General features: G+C 54.1%; 1 protein-coding gene across 15 annotated transcripts in view; it reads left to right on the top strand.

Annotated features, from left to right (window-relative positions):
* The window catches only part of JADE2 (jade family PHD finger 2), a 148,246-nt gene extending 129,401 nt beyond the window's left edge, over positions 1-18,845 (top strand). For all 15 annotated transcript variants that reach the window (XM_037509297.2, XM_054694384.1, XM_037509296.2 and 12 more), the window contains 7 exons: positions 345-556; positions 1,719-1,886; positions 3,559-3,675; positions 4,834-5,298; positions 13,653-13,770; positions 16,510-16,638; positions 17,881-18,845. In XM_037509297.2, coding sequence (XP_037365194.1) covers positions 345-556; positions 1,719-1,886; positions 3,559-3,675; positions 4,834-5,298; positions 13,653-13,770; positions 16,510-16,638; positions 17,881-18,689 — 2,018 coding nt within the window. In that variant the 3' untranslated portion in view covers positions 18,690-18,845. The remainder of the gene's footprint in view (positions 1-344; positions 557-1,718; positions 1,887-3,558; positions 3,676-4,833; positions 5,299-13,652; positions 13,771-16,509; positions 16,639-17,880) is intronic.
* The last annotated feature ends 2,785 nt before the right edge of the window (positions 18,846-21,630 follow it).

Here is a 21,630-nt window from a genome sequence, read left to right as displayed (position 1 = left end):
GCTCCTAGCTGGAGCCCACTGACACTTCCTAGGAAGGGTTATTCTCTTGAGGCTCTTCCCATACACAGCGCAAGCAGCAGATTCCCCATGAAGCCAGCCACATCCAGACACACTTCCATGTTCTCTGCATGTGCAAGTGTGTGGTCACAAACATGCTGCCTCAAGTCAACACAAAAGGCCCCAGAGCTTTGGGATTTGGTGGTCCAGCCTATTTAATTTTCAGATGGTGGAGCAAAGGCCGGACAGGGAATGAGTTTTCCCAGGTCACATAGCGAATGAGGGGACCCTCCCCATTTGTGCACCCTGAGAGACTGACTCAACTTGCTGCCTGGCTGTCCTCACAGAGAGGCCAGAGCTGGATGAACTGACCTTAGAGCGTGTGTTGGAGGAGCTGGAGACGCTGTGCCACCAGAATATGGCACGGGCCATCGAGACGCAGGAGGGGCTGGGCATCGAGTATGATGAGGACGTCGTCTGTGACGTGTGCCGCTCTCCTGAGGGTGAGGATGGCAACGAGATGGTCTTCTGTGACAAGTGCAACGTCTGTGTGCACCAGGTGGGCAGCCCCCGATCTGCCTCCCCCATGCTGTGTCCTCACACTGCCTGGGCTTGGTCATCTCACTGCAGGAGTACAGGGGCACTGAAGGCACAACTTCCCCTGCAGAGGGGGAGGGCAAATGAGGCAGGGGGCTGGCAGCAGTGCCCTGTGCAGCCAGGGCCCCTGGGCTTAGCCCTGTTCATCAGACTTGAGTAAAAGCCCTGTGGATGGTCTTTCTGTCCTCTCCTGTCAGCCTCCCTCAGAACCTCCCCTCTACACACCCTCTTCCTGCCCTTTGGAAGTATAATTTGCAATCGTATAGTGACAGAGAGCAAAGCCAGGTTGCAGATTTTCAAGTCATGGCTCTGCCCTTTATAAGTTATGCGATTTGGGGTAAGTTTCTTAATTTTCCGGCCACTTTTTTCTCAAATAAAATGAAAGTAAGTTGTAGTGAGGCTTAAGTTACTTCCTGGGGGTTACATGCTTAGGATTGGCAGTAAGGGTTTTCCTTATTTGTCTCCATCCTTGGTGTCCAGGCCCTCTCTTCATCTTGGGCCTCAAGGCTGTGGATCTTGGTCATCTCTGGCCCTTATTTGCAGAAGACCTGACCAGAACCCAGTGTACCCACTCTGGCTCTGACTTTAAAGTGCCCCTTGCCCACTGCTTCTGGAATTGCTTCTGGGGAACCCAGGTGCTTCCCCTGGCTGGCAGGTGTGTAGGTAGTAACCATCATTATCCACATACCTTATGCCCAGCAGCACTTAGATCCTTAAGCCCTAGGCATGACCAGGAGGAGCCTGGTTCACAAATCCCTGGGAAAAAATAAAACAGCTGTGGGCTTTGGCTTCAGGCAGTACACAAACCCAAATTGGTATTCGACTAAAGGGAATCCCTGAAGTACATCACTTGGTTAAAGCAACTGTCCTCCCAGTAGAGGGCAGGCCTGAGCCCTCCCAGAAAGGACTGAAATGGTGACATTTTAGCCACACAAAGCTGGCAAAGAGCTTCCCAGGAGCCCTTGCATTATAATACCTCCAGGGGTCTCCTTGGCAGAGGCAAGTGGCATTGTAGCCCTGTGTCTCTTAGCTCAGGGCTGGGGCTGGGACCGGGACCATTTGGTACTGACTGTTGACCAGACCAGGTAGGCAGTGCTCTTGTGACCATCCTGCTCTCTCCCCAGGCGTGCTATGGGATCCTCAAGGTACCCACCGGCAGCTGGCTGTGCCGGACATGTGCCCTGGGTGTCCAGCCAAAGTGCCTGCTCTGCCCAAAGCGAGGAGGAGCTTTGAAGCCCACCAGAAGTGGGACCAAGTGGGTGCACGTGAGCTGCGCTCTCTGGATTCCTGAGGTGGGCAGATGTGGGGGTGGGACGGCCCTGGGAAGTGGGTCTGCGTGAAACTCAGGACTCAGGAGAGTTTTAGGAAGAGAAGTGATGGCCCATGTTTAAATGGGGTGCTCTCAGGTGGCAATCCTGGGAAGAACTCGACAGCAGCCATAGGAACCTTTGCCTATGCACCTGGGCAGAACTCAGGTGTGCATTTCATGGGAAGATGGGATTAGGAGCCCTCTGGCTCCAGGTAGTAGGTCTGAGTGGGGACAGAAGTCGGGCAGCTGACTACAGGAGAATGCAGGTGTTGAGTCCATCCATACCTGGAGAGTGGATCCAGCCGGTCAGGCCACCTGCTCAAAGCAAAAATAAGCCAACTACCTCAACTGAAAAAACAAACAAACAAACAAAAAACCAAAAAACGCTGTCACCTGAAAGGAAAACAAAAGAAAAATAATAATAATTTCAACAAATTAAAGGAAATCAGGCCCAACTAAGTGTTGTATGGTAGGCCTGCTCCTGTGACTGGGACAGAGGGGCGGTCCTGGTCAGGTGAGGGGGACTGTGGGTGATGGACAAGGCTCACAGTGAGTTAGAGGAGGCCTTGGGCTCCCCGGAGGCCATCTTGTTTTATTTGGAATGGGAAATGGAAAAATTCACCAGAGCTTAAGCCTCGGTGCCTCTGTGTGTCCTGACAATGAGGCTGCACTACACTGCTGCTTGCGCCCGGTGGCCTCCCCTTCCTGTACTCGAGGTCTGAAGGATGTTGCAGACTTCTGAGGTGAGATGGTTGAATCAGCAGTAGTAGTTTCCTCCCACATCAGCATTGAAGTCTGGGTCTCCCTCTGAGTATACCGTGGGCAGGGTAGAGCAGGGACAGAGAGAACTAATGAGCACCCCACCACAGAGGCCTTTTGCTTCAGGACTTCTGGACAAGGGAACTTGTTCATGATCAGGCCTGGGCTGTGGGAGGCAAATGTGCCGTCTTTTGGGTTTGAGCATGGTTGTAGGCCTGTCCCCCATCGGAAGGGAAGGAGAGGTTAAACAGAGCCCACCCCCATTGACCAGAAAAGCTCTGGAAGCCCCCCAGAAGGAGATGCTCCCTTAGGGCCTTTTCTTGGAGCCCATCAAAATAAATATATACAGGCAGACAGACAGACATACAGATGATAATAACTGAAGATGTGATTAACAGAGGCCTGAGGTATAGAAGGGAGGAGGACTTCGCATATACCTGTCCACTTGCACACACGTGTTTACACACAGAACACCTTTATCGGAGCCCACCCAACCGCAGCCACACCAGTGTGTCCCCCAATTATGTTACATGCTGTTGTGGGAGGAAGCAGCTATCACTGATCAACCACCATCATCGCAGAAGCCTGCATCGTGGTTCCCAGCAACACCCCTCAGACGTCGAGTCCAGCCCTGGGAGGCACACACAGTCGGTTTCATGCACTGGTGTGCGCTCTCACACATTCTCAGACATTCAGACCAGCACAGGCGAGCACACACTGACACTGGCCTAGTCATCAGTTAGGGGTAGTCACCATTCAGGTATTCCCCCACTGCTCTGTCTGCCCACACCGTGGTATCAGTAGGCAGTGCTCCACCCCATGCCCCCCATTTGGGGAGTCCCTGGAGCCAGCCTCCGGACAAGGGATCTGATGGCAGCTCCCTGTGTCCTTACCAGGTCAGCATCGGCTGCCCCGAGAAGATGGAGCCCATAACCAAGATCTCGCATATCCCAGCCAGCCGCTGGGCTCTGTCCTGCAGCCTCTGCAAGGAGTGCACTGGCACCTGCATCCAGGTACATACGCGGCCACTTCCCTCCTGCCTGGGGACCTCATGCAGGAGCCAGTTGAATAGCAAGGCTCATCTGGAAACATTTGGAAAACAAGCAACTGCCATGCCCCCTCCACCCATCCCCATGGTGATGCATACAAAACCACTGATGGACCCAGGAGGCTGGGATTGGGACCAGAACCACAACCACACCTGGGGGGTGCATTCTGCTATCCTGTTTCTCTACTCAGGGGACTGGCCTGGGAAGCTGAGGCTCACACCCATTGGCAGTGCTGAGGACTCTGGCTTTCCCCAGTAGCAGGTGACACATCAAACTTGACATGAAGGAGGGGTAGGAGTGGGACTTTTCCTCCAGTAAGCAAATAGAATGTCCTGATACTGAGTGGGGCTGCACTAGTTTGTCAACAACAGTGGTTCCCAGATTCTAGGGTGCATCAGATTTAGCCACGGGGCTTGCTAAATCAGAGCTGGGCCTGACCCTGGAGGCTCTGATTCCATATCTGGAGTGGGTCTGAGAACCCAAAATACTAGCAGGTAATACTATGCTGCTGGTCTCCAGGTTGGAGGGTTGAGGTCAGGCTTTCTGTCCCTCATCTTTAGGAACAGTTGTCACTGCAAACCTTAGGTGTGCCTCCATCCCTGTGTGAGACTCTCAAGGTGACTTGTGAGGGCAGCATAAATGTTCTGTGACGGTTGGTGGGTTGTGACAGAGACAGTTACAAGTTGCCTGCAACTGTCCTCTGGGAGGGAGGTGGCAGCCCTAGCTGCCCAGAGAAGAGGAGAAGGGGTTCTAGTTGAGGCCCGCTACCCAGAGGCCAGGACGAGGACACTCAGTTCCCATCTAGATAACTTTGCTACAGAGGTGGCAGTGATCTACAGCCTCTTTTCGATGCCTCAGATTTGGTGTCACTTCGCTCACCCAGAGATGCTGCTTGTCCCCACGGGTTGCCCTGTTATCCGATTGTTGACTCCCCCAGGCTCAGTGGTGCTGAACCCCATCTCCTTTCCACCATTCCCCTCAGGATGTTGGGAGCCCACATCTTTTTATTTAAGGGTCTCAGCAGCATTTTGCCTTCTTGGGGGAACCCTGGGCAGTGCTCCACATCTTTCCCTCCCACCAGAGCACCCTTCCTGCCTGACACTGCCCTTCTCCTCCCTCCAGTGTTCCATGCCTTCCTGCGTCACGGCGTTCCACGTCACATGCGCCTTTGACCATGGCTTGGAAATGCGGACTATATTAGCAGACAACGACGAGGTCAAGTTCAAATCTTTCTGCCAAGAACACAGTGATGGGGGACCCCAGGGTGAGCCCACATCTGAACCCATGGAGCCCAGCTCAGCCGGTGAGGACCTAGAAAAGGTGACCCTACGCAAGCAGCGGCTGCAGCAGCTAGAGGAAGACTTCTATGAGCTGGTGGAGCCGGCCGAGGTGGCTGAGCGCCTGGACCTGGCGGAGGCGCTAGTTGACTTCATCTACCAGTACTGGAAGCTGAAGAGGAAAGCTAATGCCAATCAGCCGCTGCTGACCCCCAAGACTGATGAGGTGGACAACCTGGCCCAGCAGGAGCAGGACGTCCTCTACCGCCGCCTGAAGCTTTTCACACACCTGAGGCAGGACTTGGAGAGGGTGAGTACCTGCTGCCCTGCCTGCCTGCCTGTGGGCATCTATGTTCCTGCCCTGGAACAACCATGGCTCACCAGGACTCTGAGCTGTGGCCTCCAGGTTTCTGACAGGCAGGGGTCGCTATACTTTGCACAACAGGGAAGGATCCTGCTCTTGCATCTCTGAGTCGTGCTTGCCTCTCCACCCCTTTTGCAGGCCTGGTGAAGTTGGGGCCCTGCCAAGGTCATGTGGCTAGGGGTTTAGAGCCGTCGCCGGGAACTTGGGCTTCAAGTTCCTGGTGGCCTTTGTGGTCTTTACCTGGTTCCAGCACAGGAACTTCTGTGTAGGTTTGGAGGCAGCCAAGGAATTGGGAATCCTGGGTGAGCTGGATCAACCCAATGAGCCTGTGGGAGGCCAGTGCAGGGAAAACAGGTGTGAATGTGACTCCTGGGGGTGCTGGACAGAGGGACCAGCATGAGCACAGGCGCTGAGGTGGGGTTGGAGCGTGCAGGTGGTCTCGAGACCAGCAGCAGCCAACGTGGAGTGGAAGAATGGGACTAGGTCAGTGTGTTTGGAAGCCAAAGAAACATGTGAGTTTAGACTGTCCTGGTAGGGCTGCAACCTCCCAAAACCCTAGAAGAATTGCAAGCCCGCAGTAGGGTGGGCAGGCCTTGTGCTGGGAGATAGGTGATCTTAGCTTAGTCCAGACGTGCTAGCTAGGAGAGTGAGTGAGATGAGAAGTGGGTACAGGTGTCATGGTTTTGGACTGGACTGTGGATGTTGAGGGTCATTGAATTCCTTTCCTGGATCATGGAGTTCCCCCAAAGTCTCCAGCCTCTCCTATACTTTCCCAGAAAGACGAGGGGCTCCTGCCTTTGAATTTGGCTTTTCTTTTGCCTTGCAATCGCCAGCTGTTAAAAATACCACCTCCAAAGGGCCTCCCTGGTGGCGCAACGGTTGAGCACTGGGCTGCAAAGCTGCCCGCAGCCTCTGCAGCGCCGGTTTGATTCCTGGCCACCGGGCGAGGGTCCCACATGGCGTGCAGACCTTTCCTGCTGTGCCCGCTGCTCCTCTCAGCAGTGTACTTTGGTCCTTCTGCCTGTTCTGCTACCTGCTCTGGCTCTGGTGAATTCTCTCACCCTCCTGCGCTTCTGACTATACCCAGTGCTTGTATAAATAAATAAATAAATCTTTAAAAAAAAGAAAAAAAAAATACCACCCCCAAATTGGGGGCAACCCAAGGATGAGTAGGATGTTCTGGGTCTTTGATGCAGTATTCTGAACCTCAGGTGCTGTTCTGGCCACCTCTCTGAGACACTGGACTCTAGGATTTCAGAACTATTGGATCATGTCCCAATAGGATGGGTCCAAAGACACATGCCACCCTCTCCCCAGGTGGTGCTAGGAAGCAACCCGAGTGGAAGCATCTAGGAGCTTTGCGTGACCAGAGGCAGCTGCTTTTTCAAACTCTGAGCATCTGGACTGACAAGTCTGCAAAGTGGTTAGAACAATTTGGTTGGCAGGTGTTGCACTATGTGTGATGGGGGGACTTGAGGTAGGAGCTTTGAAATTGGACCCAGCTTCACTGTTCTCCTTTACCCGAGTATCTGTCCTGAGGCCTGGTCAGGGGAACAACTCCACTGGCCCAGAAAGTAGCTTACTCCCTAGCAGCCAGCCAGCCCCAGGTTAGAAGGGAGATGAGAGGTTTGAGGTCACCGCTTCCTGGTCAGCCGAGAGTCCTGCCATGTGTGGCAGTAGCATCAGGTACAAACTTCCAGAGTCATCCTCAGGTCTGCCCTGTGTCCCCACTTCCACGGTTTCTAGAGCAAACACGCTGCATTTACTCCTGTTTCCAAATAACCCAGTAGATCTGACCTCCCTGGTCTGGGCTCATTAGCCCACAAGTCTGACCCTGGCTTGTCTGGGTAGGAAGTTCAAGAGTGGGGTCACTTACTCAATCTTCCTGAGAAAAGGTACTCCCAGCCCTAATGAGCAGATGAGGAAACCACCTCAGAAAGATGACATGGACCAAAGCATGTTTAAGGAAACCTTAAAAGGTGTGTGTTCAGGATTTGAGTGGAATTAGAACCTGAATAGGGGAAGGGGTTTGTCCCAGAGCCAGAGAGGTTGGCTTATTATGAATTCTGTACATTTCCCAGTAAAAGCATCCTTTTAACAGTCCCCCAACCTCTTAGCCCTTGTTCACATGTGCAGGTGAAGCCAGGGGCCGAATCTGTCAGGTGCTAAGTTGGCAGCAAGCTTGCTGAGGCAGGCTCAGTGTTCCCAGGTAACCAGTGCTGCCTCCAGTCCCCTCTGCTCCAGGGCACAGATCCTTCAAAATCAGGAGTGAACCAACCCTCTCCTCCAGGAAGAGGAGGCAGGGCCAGCCTTGAGGTTTGTGCAGCTTCTTAGGAGGTCCCTGTCAGAACGCTGCCTTGCTTCTCCAGCAGCCACCGAGCTGGACTCCGGCACCAGCCGAGAACAAGACAAGGACGTGTGCACAGTACTGGCAGGCTGCAGAGAGGAAAGTCAGAGATAGCCAGGACCAGGTTGACCTCACTGGGTCCAGCCTTGGGGGCCTTTCATGGCCACACGTTAATGATTTGAGTGAGTGAACTGGACTGATAATTATGCCGTCGGGGAGGCTCTCTGCAATGGCTCGTGACTGTTGGTGGCCTGGCCAATGGGCCCAGTCTGGCTGAGACCCAGTGCCAGTGGCTGTGAATGTCCAGGCCAGTCGGACTCCCTGCATCAAGGAGGCAGGGCAGGGCTTGAGATCGAGACCTTGGTTGGCTTGGGTCTCACTTCCAGCACTTTCCATCTCTGCGCTTCTGAGTTTCGGTTTCCAAGTCTCTTGAGTTTCTGTTTTCTGCTCTGTTAAATGGGAGTAAGCTCAAAAAGACCCTGAGGTCACAGTGAAGATGGGGGACAATTCTGCACAGTGCCCTGCGTTTAGTTGTGGCTGTTGCTGCTGCATGACCCCACAAGCAGTCTGGCTCTGGGAAGAGTGGGCTGCTCAGAGGCTGAGCTCCATGGGGGCTGGTAGGGGCAGGGGCCAGGGAATCACAGGGCATCCTCCCTGCTTGATTTTTTTCCCCCCAGGCCAGTCAAGGGTTTTGCTGAGCGAAGCAGGAGCTGGGGCCTTGCTCCCACCACCAGCATGAAATCCTATTTTATGGTTGGCCTGGATGTGCTTTCCTAAAATTTCAGCCGCCGGCCTCGGCCCTGGCAGGCAGCTCAGGAAAGCATGGCCACTGCAGCCTCCCAGAGTAATTCACAGCTGACAAAAAAATTGCAGCATTGACATCAGCCTGACAAATGCCGGCTGGTGTCCCCTAGCAACCGGGCTGGCTGCTTGGGCTGCACGGGGCCTCGCTGCCTATGGTTCTGGATCTGGTTACCAGGAGGTTATTTGAGAACCTTACTCGGTCTGAGAGGGGGTCTGAGAGATGCCGGGGGTGAGGGCCACTTGCAGACACATACCCAGAGGACAGGCAAGACCTCCTTTCCCATAGCTCTCCGGAGGCAGGAGAGGAAGCGCCTGCCCTCCCCCACACTTGCCACCTGCTTTCTGGTCACACCTCATTAACTCAGCCTTCAGTGCCTGGATTGTGGTCTCCTTGGCCTCTCACCAAAGCCCACCTTGTCCTGGGCGGCCTTTGCCTCTGGAGCTCTTGCTCCTCAACTCCCCTATGTCCCATCTCTAGGGTTTTTTCACCCCATTAGTGCCCCTCCCTCCCTCAAACCTAATTGCCACCTTGAACTACTCCCTGGTTATTCACCCCAAATCCCTCTTAACTCCAGCTCCTGTTCTCCCTGCTTAGCTGCCTCCCTGGTTCCCCAGCCCCAACTGTTCCCTGTTCCTTCACTTCTACCCCGGTTAGCACAGAGTCAGTGCCCATGCCTTTGCCCAGTGCCACTGGTGGAGACTTACCCAGGGATACTAGGGTGCCCAGGGGCTGTCAGGCCTGCCAGGAGCTACCCCATAGAGTAGGCCAGTGAGGAGGCCCCTGCCAGCCAGCCTTGGCAGGACATACATCAGCAGCCTTCTGGGCTCCCCTCCCCATCTCCACTCTCGTACTCCTGCCCTCCCTCAGGGCTCCCTCTTCTCTAAGCAGATAACTCCCCTCCTGTTCCTCTGACCAGAATCCTCCAGTTGTTGCTAGCAGTGCCCTCTCTGTCCATGGTCTCTTTCCTTTCATCCCCTCCCTCCCTACCAGAGATCTCCTAGCCACACTGTGCAGTATGGGGACGTCTCTGTCTATTCTCCACAGCTGCCTCCTGCTCCAGAATTGTACGAGCATTCGAAATCCTTCACCGTCTCCCAGCTTTGAAGGCTCACTAGCCGTGGGCTTTTCCACCCAGTCCCCTTCCCGACCCCCATTTCTGCCTTTCTGTCATCCCTGTGAGAAAAGGAGGAGCTGGGACCTTGTACCTACCAACTGCCCTCCACCCCTACCTCCCTCCTTCCTACTCTGGCCATCGCCATATTCTAGAATCTCCTGCCAGGGCTACCATCTCCCTATCTCCGGGGCCATTTCTCTGTCATGGCTCAGCCTTCTCAGCAGTTCTCACTATAGTCACACATGCCCTGTGGGTATCAGACCAGATCCCCCTTGAGTACCCCAGCTGGGCTTCCCTCTGAGTGCTCCTTGGTCCCCCTCGGCCGCATCTGCCCCCCCATCCCCATCGGGAGGCTGACTCCAGCCTACTCCTCCCACAGCCTTACCAGCCCCCACATGTGTCCTCCCCTTGCTCCCCTCACCCCATGCTGATACCAAAACAACTTCGACAAGGAAAAACCTGCTTATATTACCAGTCCCTGCCCTAGTTTGGGCACTTTTCCATTTGATTCATATTTGTATTCTGACTTGATTTTTAGAGAGATCGTTTTATCTTTATAATCAGAAAAAAACAGTAATGACAGTGTAAGGAACCTGATTGCCTGGGCCAGCTCTTCTAAAGTGCTATCAATACTTTGTCCCCCCAAACCCTCCCGGAAGTGGAATTCCACATGATTCAGTAGCATATGGCAGTGTCACCAAGCGTGTTGGGAGAAATTAGAGAAGTAGTTGTGGATTCCAAGGTGCAGTGGGAAGAGGGATCACGGTGCCACCAGTGTAGCCATAGAAGATGTGGGCATCATTGGGGGCCTCACAAAAGGCAGCACGCCTACTTTTAGGGCAGGAGATCCCCATATCACTGATCGTGTTGTGTATCCTTACGAAAAAAAAGTGAACATTTACCTCCATCATACTGCATTTTTAATATGCCATAGTTACCACTGTACATTATAAAATAAGCATAATCAGAATTTCTGATGGGTTCAACTACCACTAGAAATTCTTCCTGTACTGTGATGGGCTTTGGAACTCAGCAGCCTATGCAGTCACTTGGAGACCTCTGGCAAGCGGCAGGATTCTCCGACTCAACAGTAATATGTAAAATGTATGTTCGAGGTTGCCCAACCAGGAAGCCACCTTTTCCCCTGAGCCTGGGAATCTGTGTTTTTAGCCAGCCACCCTAGGGATCTTAATGCCAGTGATTCATTTGTGCATGACTTATAAAACTGCTTCAGAATTTTAGTTGGCAGATGTCCCCACCATACCTCCCCTCAAAACCCTGAGCCTGTATTGTAATAGGAAGTAATTAGACATGACTGTTGTGGGAAGAAATCTGTGACTCTGAGCCTCGTTTTACCTGGTTCCTTACCTTTAGACGTTAGGGTTAAGGGTTGAGTAAACTCCAAGAGGGCATATTGGGGAAATTCTTTAAAAGCTGGGCCTTGACAGACTGTTTAATTTGGACACATTGACTTTTGTTTTGAAGCCTCCACAATTGCCATGAATCCACCCGTCTCTCTTCATCCCTTCTGTCCTCACGTTAGGCCATGTCACGGCTGGAAGAATAAAAACCAAGATACAGGGACAATGATGCTCTATTGCTTAGATGTGGTGTACAGGGAAGGCCTTCTGGAGCCAAGGCCTGAGGGAGATGCAGCCTTGGGAAGCCGGGGGTGAAGAAGTCCAGGGCAAGAGTGAATATGACCCAGGCCCCAAGGCAGAAGGGGCTAGACACAGGCCAAAGGGTGCTGGAGGGCAGGATGAGGTGCGCTTTGAGGTGCCGTGGGAGGCCAGGGTGGACAAAGCACTGGACTGTGACTCAGGTTTTTTAAGTGTAATGGGAAGGAAGCTGTATATTTGTTTCCTAGCACTACATTATAGCCACAAACTTAGTGACTTTAAACAACAGAAATTTGCTTTTTCAGTTCTAGAGAAAGTCCAAGATCACGGTGTTGGCAAGGGTGCTGCCGCCTCAAGGCTGCAAGGGAGAACGTGGCCCGGGCCCTTCTCTTAGCTTCTGGGGATGCCTGGCAGCTCCCTGGCTCATACATGATACATGGCTCACTACTGTGTCTGCCTGTCTTCACATGGCCTGTGAGGGCCCTAGTCTTGGATTTAGGGCTCTTTTATATCCAGTGTGACCTCATCTTAATTACACCTGATGTTCTAGTTGGACGAGGATCCTTTTCGACTGGTACAGAAGCCATCGAAGTTTTTAAGGGACTAAGGATTTACACTTACGTTTCAGGAAGATTATTCTGAGATAACAGGATCAGAATGTCTGGTTGTCCAGGTGAAAATGATGGGCTGACTGGGAGGTGAAGGGAGCTGATGGAAGGACTTGATGGACCATTCTGGTGGATCAGTTATGGGGTCAGATGAGAAAGTGGGTGCTAAGGGTGACTCCCAGGTCTCAACACTTAAACACACCCTACACCACCAGCCCCTCCCCAAGTCCCTCCACACACCACCTGGGCCTGGTCTTACTCTGTGTCCTTGTCCCCAGCTTGTGGTCTAGCTGCCCTTTTCTTCAGGAAGTCTTCATCAGCGTCCCCAAGTCTGGGCCAGGGCTGCCTGGCCCTATCAGTGTTTGTCAGCTTCTATCAGCGAGCCCTCAGGAGAAAGGGGCCCACAAGGTGCTGCTCACTGATGAGCCCAAGGTCTCACCCAACATGTGTTCACAGAGCCACAGCCCTGTGCTTCGGGATGTGTGGGAAGGGAGCCTGACGGTGCCGGGATGCTGGAGCAAGGACTCAGGCCTGTGTGGTGCTGGCCCCAGGGGGCCTGGTGTCCAGAATGGAGTTCATGCAGAGCTATCCTGTGAGGCCTAAGACTGAGGTAGAGTTGTGAGAGCTCCTTCAGTGCTCCCCTCAGGAAAGAGAGGAGGATGTCCACGCCTGCAGAAAATTCTGTTCACTACTAACCCCGGCCTGAAGAAATGGTCTTCAAGACAGCAGGTGGCGACCCTGGAACCCACAGGTCAGCCCTGAGCAGCTTAAGAATATGAAGAGTGAACTCTGCTTTGAAATGGAGCCCAGCAAGACACAGCGGTACTAGCCTCAGCTGGAAAGACCTGATGGGACCTGGTGTTCCTGGCCAACTGTCCCTGCTGCTGGAGGCTCCCACCTGAGCTGAAGATGCTGGGGGAACAAGGAAGTGTCTTTCACTCCAGAGCATGATGCACCCTGAAAGCAGCTGGACTGGAATGATGCCAGTTAGACAGGAAGCATCATGGTCCATCTCCAGATGCTTCCAGACCAGATGCATGGAGGGTCTACGTCCCACGGGCTGAGCAAACTAATCTCAGAGGCACTTCTTAGCTAGCGTAGGGGAGTTCTAGCACCTTGCCCTCTTCTGCGGAGTTCTGTCTGGCTGAGTAACTGAGAAACTTGGGGTCTTGACCAAAGCAGGCTTGTCTTGGCTCAGGTCCCAGTGCAGTGTGTAGACAGGGGTCAGCCAGTCCGGACCCAGGTGGTCGGGGACTGCCTATCTGCTTGAAGCTGTCGTGCTGGCTGCTCCAGTACCACGGCCGTTCATGGCTGAGGAGAGAAGTTGGCTTTTTGCCATGGTGCCGGTGGCTGAAGAGTTTCTTTGGTGGGAAAGAGCCTTGGATAGGGTAGCGGCATGGACTTGGTGTCCGTGGTGTCCACAGACTTGGGCCTCCTCATGAGGTCCTTGTGTATACAGGGAAGAGCAGCCACATTGGAAGGATCTGGGAGGCAGCGTGGCTGCTTGACCAGGAAGTTAACGGTGGAGTCACCGGCCTAAGCTGGCCAGCTGGTCGTCCTGCTCACTGGCCCTGCAGGGGCTGCAGTGCAAGGCTGTGCTTGACCTCATGTTTTGGCTCAGAGAATCTGACTGAGGGCTGAGGACACACTTGGGATCTGGGAATTGATTCCCGGATGTCCTGGGCAGGTTAGGCAGTAGTGGCTGTGGGGCCTTCCCCCAGGCGCTGTCTTCACTATCAACATGAGCTGGGAAGTCAGGGATGGTTGCTTATGAGTAAGGTGGAAAATCTCTCTTGTGTTTCCTCAGGTTAGAAATCTGTGCTGCATGGTGACAAGGCGCGAGAGAACGAAACACGCCATCTGCAAACTCCAGGAGCAGATATTCCACCTGCAGATGAAACTTATTGAACAGGATCTGTGTCGAGGTAGGCGCTTCCCTGCCGCCGGCGGCTACCTCTCAGTTACACACTTGCGGGGCTGGGTCCCAAGGAGGGTATGTCTTTGGGGCCCGGTGGGGACATGTATATGGGGCCAGGGGCCACTGGCCCCCAACCCTCCCCGCCGTCATTTGGTTAGTTGGCCAAAATGGGGATACCCCAGGGTCCCAGTTGTGTGTTGGTAGGCAAGGAGCCAGAGATTGGAATTTGGGCATCACCCTGCCCTCAGGGAGCTTTCTAGTTCACTGGAGCCATCCAGATAGTGCCAGGACGACAGCACTTCAGGTGCAAATAGCATGTGTATCAGGTGCAGACCAGAAGTCCTAGTGGCTCCATGCCAGTCCAGTGAGTCCTCATCTGACATCATCGATAGATTCTCGGAAACCCGCTTTAAACAGAACGACGCACCATGAAGCCAGGTCCTAGGACATCGTTCCAACCCCTCCTGGGATGTTTTTGTTGTTGCTTTTTTTGCTTTTTTCATCAAATTTATAACAAAACAACATTGAGCAAAATAATCAAGAGCCTGAGGCAAGAAAGACCTGAAACTGGCAGGTTTCCCTGATCCCCTTTGTTGCTACGTGTTGATCCTAAAGAAGGCTGCTGCTCCTGTGATGAAAGAGGTCCCAGTGTGTTCTTCTGGCCTGGCAGGATTCAGGCTCCGTGGCAACAATTTTTCCTTTTTTCTTCTCTTGCCATCACATGCATCAACATACCTGGAAATCAAAGGCCAAGGAAGCTCTGACATTGCTCTTTCCTGTCAGTTGTGAAGTTGTTATTGGACACAGGACCATCTTCTGAATGTTGAGGATCGCAACACTTAACCTCCAAAATGGGGCTCTAATGCCGATTTACATGCAGCAGAAAGAGATCAATGAAGAGAACTTTGAGCTAGAGGCTTCCCCTTGCAGCTCCTCCCCTCTGTTCTGAATCAGGCTGGGCCTGGATTGTACAGGAAGGACAGCTGCAGGGCCAACAATGGAGGGAGGGAGCACTGGGGTCCTGGTTCTGCCCCACACCTGCCTAAGCACTCAGCTACCTTCTTTGAGATCACCACCCACTCTGGCCCCAAAAACCAACACTGCCAAGTACAGGTCCTGGGTAAGTGGGTCACAGCCATGCACCCCCAAGACTGTAGCAACTTCTGGCTGCCAGGGCTTGTCAGATTTTCTCATCTGTTGATTCACACAGTGAGCAGTAACAGCATAGACAGGATCCTGGGCGTTGCAGGGCACAGTACTGTGGACGGAACGCACAAGGCTTTGCCCTCAAGGAGTTCACCATCTGATTTGAAAGACAAAGGAAAGTGGTGTCCAAGGGGCTACAGTAGGTGCCAGTTCAGGGAAAGGTACCAGGGATGGCTTCCCAGTGGTGTTGATTTTGGAGCCAAGACAGGCTTCCTAGGACCTCACATGGCCACATATCCAGCTGCAGAAGAGGCCCACAGTTGAGACAGTAGAGAGTGGCAAGGTCTAGAGTGTCCTTGGGCACAGGATACCAAAAACTTGGTCAAGATTCTGGTGGTCCACAGCCCTACATTGAGTCTGGTGACATATGAAGCACCACCTGCGTGGCAGCTCCGGTGGTCCTTTGTTCAGGTTGGGGCACTTGGAGAGATGAGTTGTTTGCGTCTGCCAGAAGCTGATACCCTCAGAGTTGTGATGCATGGTCCCTACGATGAGACTTGTATCATGAGCAAATTCTTCTCTGGCCTGGGGGCTGAAACAGGTGAAGGACAAGGAAAGAGCGTATTTGGGGTCCTAGAGGCCAGAGCATGTTTTGTTAGAGAAGCTGGAAGGACACTGGTACAGCTGCACCAGAGCAGAAGGGAGTCTAAGTGAGACTGAAGAGTGGGGAGGGTCGGATATTCGAACCGCGGAAGGAGCCCAGACCAGCCTAAGGGCAGTGCTCGCCACACCCCCCTCCAGGGTATCTAGGCAGTGGTCCCATTTACAGAGGAGGAAATGCTGCCTGACCTGAGGTTGCAGAAAGAATAAACAGCAGAGCTGGGAAGATAACTGAAACTGGAAACACACCCCTCAACCTTTCCTTAAACCCTTATTCCGGAAGCCCTCCAAGCCCCAGTTTTTCACTGAGGATGTGGGAAAAGATTCTTGGCAGCTGGAATTCCCCCACCGCACCTCCCTCCCCTGCTCCAGTGTCCTCTGTGGCTCCCTACACCTATGTGATCACACACTGAAAGGAAATGAGGGCCAGGTGTGTACAAAACCTCCCATCTGCTCTCTGGTCTGAAAGCAGAACCAGGAGGCTTGTTCAAAGGGACTGAGCGCCGTGTCTGGCGTGGAGTACAAGCCTCTTGACGCCTCACGTGGTGTGCTTTCCACCTTCATGCAGACCTCTTTGGCCTGGAATTCAAGGCCCTGACCTAAGCACCCTCACCCTCAGACAGCGTTCCCACACACCAGGACTCCCCAGATCTGTAGGCCTTAAAGAGCAGACTGCAGTTTGGTCCTGGGAAGTGGTCCTCATCCTCCACATAGCCTTCTGCCCTCCCAGGCTCCTCCAAGGCAGCAGTGGGCAGTGACTCCACAGTTGTCCTGCCCTTGATCCACTGGTGCCCCACTTACCCTGTTCCCTCCAGCTCTGAGCCTGGGGGCTGAGGCACTGGGTGGTGAGGGGGTCCTGGGATGACATGCAGTGATCTTGGTTCTGGCTGAGGCTGCACTGGTAAACACCTACCTCCTGCTCTCTCTTTCCCTGACACAGAACGATCTGGAAGGAGGGCAAAGGGCAAGAAGAGCGACTCAAAAAGGAAAGGTCGCGAGGGCCCGAAAGGCAGTCCTGAGAAGAAAGAGAAAGTGAAGGCAGGACCAGACTCAGTCCTGGGGCAGCTGGGTGAGTGGCCGTGGTGGCCTGGAGGACATGCTGGGGGCTCGCGACATCAATCCATTTGAAGCCCTCTATGTAGGACTGGCAGGGTCCACCTGCACCCCTGCTGCATAGAGGACGACACCCAAGAGGACGGATCAGACCCTTGCCCAAGTACTAACCATAAAGGAGATTGAGGGTGCCCCACCTGGCATCTTCTTTTATAGATGTGGAAGCTGGGCTTAGGAGTTCAGGAACTATTTGTCATTCCCCAGGCCAGGGTCCTGAATGCTAGATTTTCCCAGAGGCCTTCAACAGACCTCTAGGCCATCTGGGCCTTTCCAGTAACCCATTCCTGTGCTGGGAGGTAAGAATCTGTCAATTCTTGTCTCATTTGGCTGGAATCTTCTCAAATGGGCAGGGACTCTTTCTGAAGTCATCCAGGGAGACCCAAGAGTGACCACGGGCTCTGGCCACCCTGTCTTCGCTGTCACAGACCTGTGCAGTGCCACTGCAGTAAGCAGAGCAGCACTTGAGGGGCCCCAGCTCTGGACTATTTCCCAGGAGGTCACGTGTCCTCTCAAGTGTTCCTCAAGGACTGTGGTGGATTTCCCTTCCAGAACCCCTCTCTAGCACAGAAGCCCCAGGTCATCCTTTATTTTCCTTTGTCTGAGAGAAGAGGACAATATTGGGTGTGTAATGGGAGACCGAGTCCTGCCAGCTGCCCCCTCCACAACCTCCCACAGAGGAGAAAGAGGCAGGAGCTGAGCTGATCCTGACTCCCAAGAGAAGGAACCTTCCTGCCTCCTTGCTCTGCAGGCTCTGCTCATAAAAATCCAGCTCCCCCTGTGGCCAGGGGCGGTTTCCTCCGTTCTTGATACCCTGAGACCCTAGGATGGGGGGGCTGGGGGGTGGGCAGGGCCAGCTTCTGCACCCATGCTGACTCAAAGGACCCCGATGGTTTAATATTCTACTGTCGCCTCTTTGAAATTCTTAAATAATTTTTGAACAGGGGGCCTGCATTTTCAGCTTGTGCTCTACTCCACAAATTCTGAAGCCATTTCTAGGAGAGGACATCCTTCTAGGGGGAGGGACAAGTGGTGTGGCCTCCACTCTTAGGTGGTGTTGGCTTGGACAAAACAACATAACTTCAACTGGGCTTAGCACAGAGGCCAAGTGGGAGGAAAAGACACACCTTGGTGTGTTGGGGGGTGCTTCCTCAGAGGGCTGTGCTGGCATCTCACCTGCTTCCTGTCTCCCTTCTGCCAGGCCTGTCCACCTCCTTCCCCATCGATGGCACCTTCTTCAACAGCTGGCTGGCGCAGTCTGTGCAGATCACAGCGGAGAACATGGCCATGAGCGAGTGGTCACTGAACAATGGGCACCGTGAAGACCCTGCTCCGGGGCTGCTGTCGGAAGAGCTGCTACAAGATGAGGAGACGCTGCTGAGCTTCATGCGGGACCCCTCACTACGACCTGGTGACCCTGCCAGGAAGGCCCGAGGCCGCACCCGCCTGCCAGCCAAGAAGAAACCACCCCAGGAAGGGCCAGGTTCACGGACGACTCCAGACAAACTCCCCAAGAAGCCCTGGGGCCAGGATGCAGGCAGCGGCAAGGGGGGTCAAGGGCCACCTGCCAGGAAACCACCGAGGCGAACACCTTCTCACCTGCTCTCCAGTCCTACAGCTGGGGACTGCCCCATCCCAGCCACTCCCGAGAGCCCCCCACTGCTGGCCCCTGAGACCCTGGACGAGGCAGCCCCAGTGACAGCCGACTCGAATGTCCAAGTGCCTGGCCCTACGGCGAGCCCCAAGCCCTCAGGCCGGCTCCGACTGCCTCGAGAGAACAAGGGAACCCGGAGGTCACCAGGTACCAGGCCTGATGCTGGGACAGGACCGCCTTCTGCTGTGGCCGAGAGACCAAAGGTCAGCCTGCACTTTGACACCGAGACTGACGGCTACTTCTCTGATGGGGAGATGAGCGACTCAGACGTGGAGGCCGAGGACAGTGGGGTACAGCGGGGTCCCCGGGAAGCAGGGGCTGAGGAGGTGGTCCGCATGGGGGTTCTGGCCTCCTAAGTCGCCCCTATCCCTGTCCCGGGCCCTGCCCTGGTTCCCCCACAAGGCCTCAGCCCAGTCACAACTGCCATTTCCAATCTTTGCTGAGTGTCCCAGACCCTCAAGGCTGCCACTCTGTTGTGGTTTTATTTTTAATATAGAGAGAGTTTTGAATTCCACACTGTTGTCTTTCCTCTGTGCTGGCCTAGGACATTAGGATTCCTTCCACGGCTCTGGCCACAAGGACTACGCCAGGTCCTGTGCAGCCTCCCCACCAAGGCAGCATCCCTGCCCGGCCCAAGCAGCGTCACTGGGCTCCTGGCTCGATGTAGGCGAGGTGAAGGAGCGCTCAGGACTCCAGCCTGCTGCCACTGGGTGACACAGACTGTCGTTAGGGCATTATTTCATGGCAGATGGGCCAGCCCAGGGCCTGCCCCGCCTTGCCCCAAGTCCCACTGGGGTCCATTTGGGGGGTCCTGCTGCACTCCACTGATCCCCAAGGAAGTATAATAAGTGACACCCAGCCAGAGTCTACTCACTGTCACAAGCACAACGAGCTTATACAAGAAAGCACTGAGGGGGCGCTGAGGGCCTGCCGGTTCCAGGGGAACCTTAGCGGTTGCTGATAACCCACATCATCTGAGGCCTGCCCGCCTACCCCGCGCCCCTCTACTCCCTTGCTGCTCCTCCCCTGCCAGCGCCCAGCCCGGCGGCTCTGGGAAGGGGTTCCCAGAATCCTTCCTGAGCAGTGCCATTTACTCAGGGGACTCCCAAACAGCCAGCCGCCAGTGCCGGTGGAGGGCTGCAAGGGAGGGCCAGTGCCCAGACAGGGGCGTGGGGCTCAAACTTGCCCACTGCAGAGAATCACTCTGGGGCTCCAACTTCCTTCCTTCGGGGCCAGTCTCGGCCAAAGTCTGGTCACTTCCCGAGAGCTGACCAGGCCAGACCGTTTGCCTTTTCAAGTTTCCCAGTCCTGCAAAGAGATGAGCTTCTTCCTCAGTTTCCTTCTGGAAACTCTTCCTTCCAACAAGCGGTGGGATCCCGGGGCCCAAAGTGGGCCAGCAGTGGCCTGCTGGGGCTGTTCTGAGTCTTGCTGGATGTTCCTGGTTTCTCCGTCCCTTCAAGCCTTAATCCCTTTCCCAGCTGTGCCACTCCCTTCCCCACCGCTCCGTCCTGCCTTTCCCTCCACCCCCCAGGTCCAAGATAGTTGCTCTAAAAAGTTTGAGTGGAGTGGCCCCAGGGTGATAGCTCAGGGAACAAACAAAAAGGAATTCAGTGAAAGCATTTTTTTTTTCTTTTATGAATTACTGCTGGGTCACTTCCGCCACTGGTAAAGCTAGAACTTCTCCAACAAGAACCTTGCAAAAGTCCAGTGTATCAGTCGAATCATTCTATGGATGCCAAAGAATATTTTGACCATAACACAGCACAGCCTGGACCCGACAACTTGTCACTTGGACTTTTTCTTCATGGAGTTCTTTAGCAACAAAGTCTAGAAACACGTCTGTTGCACACACCCACAGAGCAAACCCAGGCTCTTGAAAGAGGAAGCTGTCCTGTTGCTGAGCTGCTGGGACCGGGAACCGGGCATTGGATTTCAGATTCTGGGCTGGGCCCACTGTGAGATCTCCTGAACTCTGAGTCTCACGGATGAACACTGACAGCGAAACCAGCATGGCAAGTCTTTACCATGTGGTTCCCCCCACGCAAAACACAAAGCGCAAGTAAGTGGGATGGGGTGCAGCTTGACACACCCCTCCAACTGACTCCAACGAAATTATCAAGGTACGACAGTGGCGTTGTCATCAACACTCAGTTTCATGTGAATTTTAGTAAAACAGGAAACAAAGATAATGGCTGAGTTCCGAGGATCGGACAGATGTGTCCAGTCGGAGCGGACTTGGCCTGAATTTCAAGGATTCGGGGCGTCGGGATGGCCTGAGCCACATGTAGAGCTCAGTCCAGCTGCCCGCCTTAGTAGCAGTGGCCAGTGCAGCGGCAGTGGCAGCTTCCTGACCCCACTCTCTTTACTGCCTTGAACAGCCCTTCCTTCTCCGTACTTCAGGTCACCTCGGGTCACAACCTTTATATGCTGGATCGCCCGGTCTGACCTCACTGGAAGAGGGAACAAAGGGATGAGCTTAAAGAACAACCAACTCTGCCTGGGATGGGGTGGGGAGGAAGTGCTGGGTGTTGCTCAGCTCTGGTAGACTGGGCACTGGCCCTTTACCCCTTCGTCTGACCTGAGGCAGAGTCTGGGCCCCCTGGGAGGGGTAGGAGTGAGGCAAGAAACCAGGGAGAAGTGGGTCTATCCAGGCTTTGGACCGGGCAGACCAGACGGGTAGCCAGCGCTCCTCACGGCCCTCTGCTCACGTGGGCCTCTGGCTTCCCGCCATTCTCTGAATCAGCTCTTGCTAAGGACCGGGCTGTCCCTGGGGCCTGTGTCCAGCATGGAGCTCAGGTGTTCATTAGACTAGCTGGCTGCGGCTCCGTCACTTCCAGGCCAGGCTCCAGCATTGTCCTCACCAGCAGCTGTCCACCTCCAGGATGTCCACCCAGCAGACTGCAAGGAGGACAAGAATGCCGGTTCCTGCCGCTGTCCTTTCCCCCTTAGCCACAGTCCCTTTATTCCCTTTCTTGCCTATAGAGTCCACAGAGTAAAAGGTCTGCCACCCCCAAGATTAAGGCAAGAAGCAGGGGAAAAGGTAGATGACCTTTTTCAGGCCAGGCTGAGGCCAACCTTTCACTTAACCCCATCTGCCCACATTCACTGACCCTCCTTTGGGAGGGAGAAGCTGCTCTGTAATTCATTCTGGTTGTCACCACCATTTTCCCAATCCGACTGCCCGTCACCTCTTCCCCTCATCACAGTGAGAAAAGGATAATGTGCAAGGATAGTATTTTTATGGATTGTAAATGTATTTTAAAACAAATAAGGAAAAGAAAGGTAGAGGGTTTATTT

This window comes from Talpa occidentalis, unplaced genomic scaffold (genome assembly GCF_014898055.3).
Source record: "Talpa occidentalis isolate TD23 unplaced genomic scaffold, MPIMG_talOcc4v2.1 talOcc4.13, whole genome shotgun sequence".
Lineage (NCBI taxonomy): Eukaryota > Metazoa > Chordata > Mammalia > Eulipotyphla > Talpidae > Talpa > Talpa occidentalis.
Note: the sequence above shows the minus strand (reverse complement) of the source record. Positions and strands in the feature narration are given on the sequence as shown.